At 48.5% G+C, this 11,581-nt stretch overlaps 1 protein-coding gene across 4 annotated transcripts; it reads left to right on the forward strand.

The window, feature by feature from the left end:
• Positions 1–4,321: 4,321 nt before the first annotated feature.
• On the forward strand, positions 4,322–11,291 carry Cdk20 (cyclin dependent kinase 20). 4 transcript variants are annotated; one of them, XM_021232000.2, is made up of 8 exons: positions 4,324–4,710; positions 4,949–5,062; positions 7,911–8,099; positions 8,276–8,397; positions 8,529–8,591; positions 9,174–9,297; positions 9,629–9,784; positions 10,364–11,291. In XM_021232000.2, exons 1-8 carry the CDS (start codon positions 4,570–4,572, stop codon positions 10,559–10,561), a joined length of 1,107 nt encoding a protein of 368 aa, XP_021087659.1. In that variant the 5' UTR covers positions 4,324–4,569; the 3' UTR covers positions 10,562–11,291. The 4 variants fall into 4 exon arrangements, with proteins under 4 accessions (XP_021087662.1, XP_021087659.1, XP_040612096.1 ...); XM_005078444.4 differs by having other exon boundaries at positions 4,328–4,644; XM_021232003.2 differs by lacking the exon at positions 7,911–8,099 and having other exon boundaries at positions 4,322–4,710.
• Positions 11,292–11,581: the final 290 nt, after the last annotated feature.

Raw genomic sequence — 11,581 nt, forward strand, 5'->3', positions numbered from 1 at the left:
TTAAAATTTCAAGTTATTTTACAATTAATATACTCAGTAGGTATTGCTCTTTTGTGGGTAGGGCAGTGTTACATCCAGCATGATTGGGATGACTTGGGGTGGCAAGGGAATGAAGAAAGGACAGACTCACAGACACACATTGAAAAGCTAGGATTGGGTGTGATATGCTATTTTGATGGAGTGCAGGATCTCAAGGGGTTTATTACGTACAGCCTTAATTAGCCAGTTTGGTAGGCCGTCTCTGTAGGCCATCAGTCTCAGGCTATAAACATTCAGGAGAGGGAAGCTGTAGTTGCTAGTTTTTCCACACACTGCCAACCTTTGAACTCAGAATAGAGGAAGGCTTTGCATCCGAGTCTCACCCAAAAGGGGAAGGTTTTGCCACTCCTACGGGTCTGAGGCACTGAGCCTTGACATAGCTGTGCTCATGCCAACATACACATTAACTCAGGACTTTATTCACTCCTTATACATTCACTCATTTATTCCTTAGCTCCCCACAATGTAGCCATCCATATACCTGCATTTGGGCCAGAAATAGCTTTCACAAGCATGTGTTTATTAGGGATGAAGCAGTTTTACATGATTATATATATATTTTAAGACACTGTGTAGCCCTGATAACTCTCATTGTAGGACCAGGTCGGCCCTGAGCCCACAGAAATCTTCCTGCTTCTGCCTCCCGAATGCTGGACTTAAAGGTGAAGGTGGACTTCCCCACTCCTCTCTCCTACCTTCAAGGGAACAATAAAGACTGGTTACAGATTGCTTCTTTAAAGTTTTTTTCATTTCATTTTAATCATTTTAATTTAATTTGTATGTGTATGTGTTGGGCTCATGCCACAGTACATGTATGGAGGTCAGAGATCAACCTGTGGGATTCAGTCTCTCTTTCTATCACGTGGAACTCAGGTAGTCAGGGTTGGTGGCAGACACCTTTACCTGATAAGCCATCTCACTGGCTCCATGCTTCCTTTTTTTTTCTTAAAAAGTTTTTTTAAAAAGATTTTTCTTATTTTATTTTGTAGAGGGTACGAAGCCCTTGTGCACACAGATTAAGTGCTTAGGGAAACCAGGACAAGTTAAATGCAGATGCTATCTCTTCAAAGGTAGGAGATGTTCATCTGTTTTTCACCCAGAATGCTGGGAAGGGATGTAGTTTACAACCTGGTGATCTTTTGCTATTTGTAGGGGCAGGCTTTACCTGAATCCCCCAGGATACTATGTTTGTTTACCCCTCCCAAATCTTGGGCATTGCTTCTCATTCCATAAAACCCATCATTATGAGAGATGTCACTTGTCTTTTACAGCAGCCTAAGTAACTTACTTATGTTATCTTAGGGCCAGGTCAATCCTGACTCCCACAAGCATTCTGTTTACCTCATTCTCCTGGAGACCCTTATCTCAAACATTGTTTCTGAGTCAACAGCACTAATCTTTATGGAAGAAACCATGTGCACTTTGTAAAGACTTTTAATGTAAACATGTCTTAAGCGTCGTTGTGCACATGGGACTGAGTTAATTGTCATCAGAAAACTTCTTCCCAAAATTGTGCTGTGCTTAAGTATGGTTAAAATAAACCACTTGGTGTCAGACCCCAGAAGTCTGTCACAGCACCGGTTAACTAAGTTGTGCTGAACCAAATTTCATTCTTTCCTCACCCGGTCTGTTTCCCTGCCAGCCATGATGCTTTTAGGGACCTGAACCTTATTAATGTGTATGAGTGTTTTGCTCAAATGTTTGTCTGTGCACCATGTGCATTCTTGATGACAGAGGAGCTCAGAATCCTAGAATTGGAGTTATGGACAGTTATGACAGCTAGGAGTTGAACCTGACTTCACTAGCACTGTGTATTATTTAGGGTTCTTTAGGGGAGCATAATGAATGCATGCATGCATCCATTCACCCTATCTATCTATCTATCTATCTATCTATCTATCTATCTATCTAATGAATCATCCATCCATCCATCCAATGGGGATTAATTAAAATGGCTTATAGGCTGTCTAACAATGGAAGGTCCAAAAACCCAGTCACTATTCAGCCCATGAGGCTGTATGTCCCAGCTCAGTACATGTCAGAATCCTGATGAAAAAGGCTCTAATACCACTGAAAGAAATGGACTTACTATTGAAAGTAAGCAGGCAAAGAAAGCAAACTTCCTTCTTTCATATCCTTTATATAGTCTGGACCCACTTCAAAGGATTTAATTAAGAAAAAAATCCCTCACAGGTGTATCCAGTTGCTTCCATTTTAGTTAATTCTAGACATAGTCAACCTGACATCTAAGAACAGCCATCACACACTGAGTACTTAGGTATCTAGTAAGGCATGGTTTCCCTCTTGTTGAATGGTTCTTAAGTCTAATTAAAGAACTGTGGGTTACCACCAAGGTATGCATGTCACTATTGCAACCTTAGGATTGCCATGCCATATTCCAACCAACAACTCCTTAGTTTGACATGTATATACTCAAACTAGAGAGCACTTTACATTAGAGTTGACGTGAACCAATATGATTGATTAACAGGTTTTAATAGCTGTCAGCTGTGCCATTTTCCTGGTGGGTGGGGTTAGGGTCATAGCAACAAGATAAAGTACTGGAGCATATAAGGAACAAAGCACAATGACTAAGGACCAGGCAGGTAATACATTTTTTTTGTATGCTCAGCCAGCCATGCTTCAGACACTAGGTGTCAGTAGAACACCTTACCTTTCTCTGATCAATACTGTCCAATCGGAGAAAATTTTCTCTCTGTCTTCAAAATTAAATGCATTTTTTTGAGAATTTCATAGACTGAATACTGGGAGGCAGAGGCAGGTAGATCTCTGTGAGTTCCAGGCCAGCCTAGTTTACACAGGGAGTTCTAAGCCAAGCAGAGCTACACAATGTGACCCTGTCTCAAAAAAAAAAAAAAAAAAGATGCTCTAATATCATGATATTATGTGTAAAAAGAGAGGCATGGTAGTCAACACATTGATTTTCCTTTATTTCTTTTGTGTGTCCTTATGTATAAAATTATAATAAAATATAGTGTATCAGTTTGGATGTTAATGCTACATTCTCCTTAATTCTGAGCCTATAAAAACTAAACTCAGCATGAAGTCAAAGGATGACCTTGAATTCCTGGACTTCCTGCCTCTACCTCCCAACGCTGGAAGAACAAGGAGACACCACCACATCTGCTTTTTTTCTTTTCTTTTTTTTTTTAAAGGCTCCTCCTCACACTGTGGTCCAAACTTGAATTTTCTGTTTTCTTGATTTAGCCCCATGAGTAGTGTGCCAAAGGGCTGGCAAAACTTCTCACTTATTTCATGCCCAGAAGAAGAGAGGGTTCCACAGCCATCCACAGGGTCCAGCCTCGCACTCTGTTTAAAGGTTTCGTTTGCTTTGTGTTTGAGACAGTCTCACACTGTAGCTCATGATGGCCTTGAACCCGAGGCAATCCTCCTGCCTCAGTCTCCCCAGTGCTGGGATTGGAGGAATGAGCCGCCATGCCTAGCACACTTAAATTTCGACAAACGCACACAAGGGTTGCATTTTCTCTGCATCCTTGCCTTCCCAACATTTGCGCATGCTTCCCTCCCTCCCCTCCCTCTTCTGCCTTTCTAGATTTCTCCCCGGTTTTACTGTGTTAGCACTTAACCACGTCCCAACCGATTTCGTACTTGAGATGTCTCAGCTTTGTTCTGCTTGCTGGGTACTGGAATTATAGGCAGGGCGACCACAGAGTTTATCGTCTACTTTTCTGATAGTTGTCATCCTAAAGGGTGTGAGGTACCTTGTTGTGGTTTGATTTCCTTTTTCCTAATTAGTAGGGATGTTGGTCATCACTTCATATGCTTGTTGGGGATTTCGCTGTATTCTGAGACAAGGTCTCCTAGTGCAGGCTGCCTTGAACTGACTATGTAGGCAAGGATGACCTGACCAAGTACTGGGACTGCAGAACTGCTTTAGTGAGACCAGTTTATGTGGTACTGGGTATCAGACCAAGTGTGCATTCTAGGCAAGCATTTCACCAACGGAGCTTTATCCCCAGGCCTAGTAAGGTCTCTTAAAAGGTACCTGGACTCATGATGCCTGGTGGAGAGACCAGAAGGCCCAAGTGATTCTCCACGATTCACCTCTGGGCTTGTTTCCAACACTAGCTGGAGTAAGTTACAAAGAGGCTCATCTGCAGTGAGTTGCAGACTAGACTGGTAGTCCTGCCAGCTTCTTCTGGATGTTCCCACAGGCACCTCCTCTCTAGCAGAGGCCCCGCCCCTGAGCGCGTGAACACACCCTTTACTTGCGTGGCCCTGCCCCTCCCGGCTGCACGCAGTAGCGTTTCTTGTCACGTGGCGCCGTGGCCGGATTTGAAGCGTTCGGTCATCCGCGGATGACTGCCCAAGGCTGCGGTAAGGTGTTGCCTGGCCGGGGATGCAGAGTCCTGACTCAGCTCCGCGTGGGTCTTTCCGGTCACGTGCTGTACGGAGCCGCGGCTAGACACGTTATTGCTAGGCAACGCTTGCACGCTCTGACCTGCGCTGGATCCCTGGCAGTGGAGGATCTGAGCGCCGCTGGCCGACATGGACCAGTACTGCATCCTCGGTCGCATCGGGGAGGGCGCCCACGGCATCGTCTTCAAAGCCAAGCACGTAGAGGTGAGGCCACGCCGCACGCGCTGTCCGAGGATTACCCGCTGCGTCCACTCTGCTTCAGGCCGCGAGGTGCGGCCTTTCGGTGCTGAGACCTGCCCTCGCGCGGGCCTCCGGGGGGGTCTCTGGATGTTTGACTGGGTCCCTTCTAGGGCGATCCCGCTTCCAGCGGCGGAACTGCGGGAGCGCGTCCCCTAGCGGACGGTTATTCCCGATCTAGGGGCGGATGTCTTGGGTGTTTTGTTCCTGGTGAGTTCTCTCCCTGCCCTTCCTGGCCTTCCGAAGGTCTTCTGCACTCTTTCCTGCACAGACTGGAGAGATCGTTGCCCTCAAGAAGGTGGCCCTGCGGCGGCTGGAGGATGGCATTCCTAACCAGGCCCTAAGGGAAATCAAGGCTCTGCAGGAGATCGAGGACAGTCAGTATGTGAGTGGGGCTGGGTTCCGGGCGCCGGACAAGACAGTGGGCGGCAGGTTCCAGCGCAGTAGCTTCTCTCCCGCTTTTGCTCATTTTCATCCCCACCTACCCACCCACATATACTTTAAAGGATTCACTTCTAGTTCCCACTCTGCTCCTGCCTGCGTACCCCTTATTTATGCGCCCAGGTCCACTATCCCACTCATTGCTCATTCGCCCATTCATTTTTCCTTTTAAATATTTTGTGATTTTTTTCTCTTTCCTTTCCTTCTTGTACCCCCTCTCCCACCTTCCTGCTTTCCTTCCTGCCCTGTGCTAGACAGGTGCTGTGCCACTAAATTACGTCCGCAACCATACTGATTGCTCAGTGACTTGTACCTGTTGAGCCCTACTTTGTTCTGAGGGTGTGCAAAGGCTTTGGATGTGGTCACACCCTGAGTTCTCCCTGCTTTTCTTTTTCTTTTCTTTTCTTTTCTTTTCTTTTCTTTCTTTCTTTCTTTCTTTCTTTTTTTTTTTTTTTTTTTTTGGTTTTTCGAGACAGGGTTTCTCTGTATTGTTTTGGAGGCTGTCCTGGAACTCACTTTGTAGACCAGGCTGGCCTCGAACTCACAGAGATCCACCTGCCTCTGCCTCCCGAGTGCTGTCTCCCTGCTTTTCAAAGCGGGTTCCGGGAATTTGTTGAGCAAGGGCAACGTTACATTTTCATCATCAGTTGGTGGGTCTTCAGATATCCAGTGAAGACTTTGGGTTGAGTGTCACTGACAGCCTTCCCCTGGGGCCTCCTAAGTCCTGGCCTGTGCATAGCACCAGTGACACCCAGGAGGTCCCAGTCTGTTTCCTGAGAACATACGTGTAATGGAATCAGTAGGAGGTGACAAGGCCACACACCTGGTGTATGTCTGTGTGCTGGTGTAGTGTGAAGTCTGGTGGTGTTATGTTTCAGGACCGACAGTAGATAAGTTTTCATTTCTTATTCCTTTATAATTTGTGTGCTGTCTGAATGTAGGTGTATGTTTCAATTTGTCCAATGATTATTTACTGTCTTTTTTGTTGAAAATAAAAGGGCTTTCCAGACAGCCTATGTGTGGGACAGGACAGGGGTGCAAGATCCATAAGGATGTTGGTGATTGCCAGACACCTAAAGTTGCCATTTTAATTAACCAGTTAATTAATTAATATTTGATTTTATGTATATGAACATTTTGCCTGCTTGTATGTGTGTTTACAGTGTGTGTGCCTGGTGCCCATGGAAGCCAGAAGAGGGCCTTAGATTCCCTGGAACTGCAGTTATGGATGGTTGAGAGCCACTATGTGGGTGCTGGGAACCAAACCTGGGTCTTCTACAACAACAAGTACTCTTAACCACTGAACTTTCTGTCCAGATCAAATGTTTCTTCTTAAAAAATATACTCAGGGGATGGGGAAATGGCTCACTGGGCGGTGTTAAGCAGGTGAACGCCAGATGGGTGTGGTACCCCACCTGTGAGTCCATGTTTATAAGGTACTGGACAGGGGATCCCTGGAACAAGCTGGCCAGTCAGACCAGCGTATTGGTGAAGCTCTGAATTCAGTAGAGACATTGCTTCAACAGATAATGTGGTGGAGGGCAATTAAAGAAGACGCCTGACTTCAACCATGGTTCTCCACATGCTCATGCACACACGTATGTACACACATACCTCCAAGCACAAAGACATGCATATATATGTGTGTGTGTGTATGTATAAATATATATAAATAGTATATTTGTCCTCAGCTGTTTTCATCTTCTTCACTAACTACTACTTCTTAGGTGTTCCTGCAGGGACTACCATCCAAATAGGTTCCAGGAACCCGTCAGGACAGAACAGAAATGTTCATCAGCTAGGTGTTGATTACACCTGTAATCCCAACATTTAGGAAGTAGAGGCAGGAGGATCCTGGTCATCTTGTGCTACATACTGAGTTCAAGTCCTTTCCTCCCCTCTGTTCCAAAAAGACACATATTTTCTTGTCCCTCCAGCCACCTCTGCTAGCCTTAGGGCCTTGTTCTTTCTGCTCTCCCAGCTCAGGCCTGATTCCTTAACTTCTGCGTAACTGGCACCTCCTCAGGCTTACCCTTTCTAAATAAAGTATACATACCTCTTTGGAATCACATTGCCCTCTATTCCTGTACCTTCCAGAACCTAACATATATTCCCCTTATTATTTGTTGGCCATTTATCCCCTGTTCTGTAAGCTGCTCGGAATCCTTGCATCCTAGCTCACAGCTCTGTGCAGCCTGGGCCTTGAGACTTTGGTAGCTACTGTGTGTGATGTACCTTCGTTGTCCCAGTACCAGGGAAGGTGCGATTCCTGGCTCTGTCCCCAGGGTGCTGGGATTTAATGTTCCTAGAGGAAATGGGTGACAGTTGGTGCTTGAGGGTGTCTCTCCAGGTGATCTGCAGGTGAGTGGGCCACGTTGAGCGGCGGATTGCTGCTGCCCACTTAGTGACCTTCTGGCCCTTTTCCCGATTATTAGTGGAGAGTTAGAGTGGGGACCACTCTGTCTCTGGACAGCAGAGCACCGTGAGGTCTGACCTGGCCGTCTTTGCCTGCCTGGCCCTCTGTCAGGGCCTGGGCTAATGGTGCTGCTGGTGGTGGGGCAGGAACAGAGCCGGTCTGGAGGTGAATGTAGAGCAGTGGTTCTTAGCCTTCCTCACGATGCGATCCTTTAATACAGTTCCTCATGTTGCGGTGACCCCCATCCATAAAATTATTTTCGTTGCTACTTCGTAACTGTAATTTTACTACCGTAACGAATCTTGATGTCATTATTTTTGGAGGTAGACGTTTGCCAAACCCCTGGTCTAGAGGCTGGTTGGGTTTCTTCCCTCAGGTGGTACAGCTGAAGGCTGTGTTCCCACATGGTGCAGGATTTGTGCTGGCCTTCGAGTTCATGCTGTCAGACCTGGCAGAGGTGGTGCGCCACGCCCAGAGGCCACTGGCCCCAGCGCAGGTCAAGAGCTACCTGCAGATGCTGCTCAAAGGTGTTGCCTTTTGCCACGCCAACAACATTGTGCACCGGGTCAGTACCAGTATGGGCTGGGGTGAGCTAGTCCTTGAAGAGGGTGCAGTCAGAGGGTCTTAAGGTAGGCAGCCAGGGCTGTGGCTCTAAGGCACATGGAGCCCCAGCTGCCTATCTCCCTGTCCTGAAGTCCTGTCTAGGTACAGGGAAACTGATGCCTCCTTTTGTATGCACAGGACCTGAAACCTGCCAACCTGCTCATCAGTGCCTCGGGCCAGCTCAAGATAGCTGACTTTGGCCTGGCCCGGGTCTTCTCTCCAGACAGTGGTCGCCTCTACACACATCAGGTGGCCACCAGGTATCCCTGTCTCACTGGGGGAGAGACACCTCTGCGCCTTTTGTCCAGGCCTGGGCTGTGAGGCTGGGATGAACTCAGCGCTTCTCATTAGAGCAACAATCCAGCTGTGGTCTCAAACCCTTCTCTCCCAGGTGGTACCGAGCTCCTGAGCTCCTGTACGGTGCTCGGCAGTATGACCAGGGCGTCGACCTCTGGTGAGACTCTTGGGGTAGATGAGGTAATGTGTGCCTGCCATGGGGATGTCCCCTCTGGTTAGAATAGTCTGAGCAACTTGGGATCTGCGCCCTTCACCCTCATGTTTTGGAGTTTGTTGCGGGAGGGTTAGGAGAGTGGTAGTCTCAGGCTTCTGGGAATGGGGGGCGGGAAGGTGGTCTGGGGTGCAAGGCATGTAGTATGTTCAGGTATCTGACTTGAGGATGAGACAACAGTGAGCTAGAGTGAGGCTTGTGTCCCTAGGTATGAAGGCTCCACATTTTGGGGGACTCGGTAGATAGTTTGTGGTATTCAGAGGTCTGAGACTTGGGTAACTTTGCATTTCTGCCCCCCCACCCCAAAATGGAGGAGGAGCTGGGTGTCCCAGACATGAGAGTCTGAGTGTCTTGAAGCTGGCAGGGGCTGCCCCGTTGAAGAGCTGATGTCTGTGGAGGGATAATAGCTGACTGTATTAGAAACCTCTGTACCTCTCTTGCCCGTGGCGTGAGGTGTTAGAGCTGTTGCGTTGGGTAGCTTGATCACTCATGTGTGAGATCTCCAGTTGCTTAGGTCTGTATCCATAGGGCTGTGGGCTGCATTATGGGAGAGCTGTTGAATGGGTCCCCCCTGTTCCCGGGAGAAAATGACATCGAGCAACTTTGCTGTGTGCTTCGAATCCTGGGCACCCCCAGTCCTCAAATCTGGCCGGTTAGTAGCAGCCATTGCTGGGGAGGGGGCAGGTGTGCTCCATTCCCCAGAAGGAAGTGGCTTCTCCCCTATGCAGTCGTCCTGGGGCCCCAGCCTCCCTTGACCAATGAAGACCGTTTTTCTTGGCCCCCAAGGGAGGGCCGGGTCTTGTCTGGGTAGCATCTCCGCAGGCTGGGCGAGGAGCAGGGCTCAGATAGGGTGGGCAAGCTAAAGGAGAGCATGTGTGGGTGATGATGAACCTCGGTCTGAGTGAGAAAGGGAAAGAAATCCTGCATCAGGAGTGTTGAGGCAGGGCCCACTTTCATCTCCTTTTTTCCTCTTCTGGGCTCAGGAGATCACAGAGCTGCCTGACTACAACAAGATCTCCTTCAAGGAGCAGGCACCGGTGCCCCTGGAGGAGGTGCTGCCCGATGCCTCTCCCCAGGCCTTGGACCTGCTAGGCCAGTTCCTCCTCTACCCCCCACACCAGCGTATTGCATCGTCCCAGGTAAGGTTCAGGGTTGTGGTCACTGTTCTGATACTTTGCCCTCAGTAGCCATGGGACCCTGCCCATGAGAGTCAGTGACTCTCAGCCTCTGTGATGGGCTAGAACCCCAGGAGATGGGGCTTTTCAGTGGGGGTGTTCTTCAGGAGGCCTCAGAAGAGTATTCCGTGACCTTTGCCCTCTGTCCTGGGAGACGTGAACAAGGGTCTGTTCACTCCAGATAGACACTGATAACAAATCTGACCTGAGTCTAGTTACAGTCTCAGGTGTTTCCGGGGACTTGTGAGTTTCCTTTACTTCCTGAGTCTTTAAGGAGCCTCCTGCCCAGAGCGAATGTTTCATTTGTGGGGACATAGCATGACAAGCTATCACCATTGCTGGAGACATACTGTGCATTTTGCTCGTTTCTCTGGTTTATGTCCCCAACCCCTTTCTCTGTTGGCAAGACTTTTAAGCTCACTCACTGCCATGTTCCTAGCTGCTGGGACAGTGCTGGACAGGCACACAGGCAAGTTTGCGGAATGATTCTGGGGACTGGTAGTGACTGGATCTCCTCTTCTGCCCCTTACTTGCTGCCCTCAGGCCCTTCTGCACCAGTACTTCTTCACAGCTCCTCTGCCTGCCCATCCATCTGAGCTGCCAGTTCCTCAGCGCCCAGGAGGACCTGCACCCAAGGCTCACCCAGGCCCTCCCCATGTCCATGACTTCCACGTGGACCGGCCTCTTGAGGAGTCACTGCTGAACCCAGAGCTGATTCGGCCCTTCATCCCAGAGGGGTGAGATGCTTGCCCAGTCCTGCCCACGCGCCCCAGGAGCACCCAGACGGCCGTTCCTCTGCCTCTTCCTGATGTGCCTCCATGGTGTCCTCATGCCTGTACACAGTACACCTCGTCCCACTCCTTAGCCTGCTTGAGGCCTGGGCTCCAGGAGGCAGAACCATGAAGATGTCCAGCCCAGCAGAGAATGGGACCCGCATAGCCTCCAAGAAACTGCTAGCTGTGTCCTTCCCCCGGGGCCTCCACTCGGTGGTGTCACCTGTCTTGGAGGTGGTTCTCCATGCTCCATGTACATTGCTATTACAGCACCACCTGGGGAGGCACAGAGAGTAAGCTGTCTTCATACTGGGAAGGAAGGAAGGCTTGCTTTGGTTTAGTTTCTAGAGCACACTGGGCCAGCATTTGAGATTCAACTAAAAGCCCTGAGTGTTTCTGCCTGCTTCTATTAGGGAATTAACAAGGTTGACCCCTTAATTCATAGGGGTTCCGTCATCCAGAAGGAGCTTCCATCCAGGGCCACTTTGGTCCTGAGGCTTCCTGCGCCATTCATGTGTGCTCATTTGGGAGTTAGCGTCCAGAAGTTGAGGCCCGGGGATGGCTCCCAAAGCATATTTTTCACATGTTGGGCAGTTAATCAGTTTCTCTGTAGGATGAGGATGAGCCAGAGGCTTCTGTGCAGATTGGAAGCAGGTGTTCCTGGAATTCATTGGGTAAATAAACTACAGTGTAACTCAGCTAGTTTGTTGATTTTTATTTCATAGGAATATAGTAAGATGAGTCTAAAACGGGTTCTCAAACTTCCTCACTCTGTGACCCTTTAGTACAGTTCCTCAGGTTGTAGTGACCCCCCAACCATAAAATTATTTTCATCGTCACTTCATAATTGTAATTTTGCTACTGTTACCAATCATAATGTAAATGTCTGATGTGCAGGATATCTGATATGAGACTCCTGTGGAAGGGTAGTTTGACCCCCATGGAGTCATGACCCATAAATTGAGAGACACTGGTCTAAAAGATACTG

Source organism: Mesocricetus auratus, unplaced genomic scaffold (genome assembly GCF_017639785.1).
Source record: "Mesocricetus auratus isolate SY011 unplaced genomic scaffold, BCM_Maur_2.0 Super-Scaffold_100013, whole genome shotgun sequence".
Classification (NCBI taxonomy): Eukaryota; Metazoa; Chordata; class Mammalia; order Rodentia; family Cricetidae; genus Mesocricetus; species Mesocricetus auratus.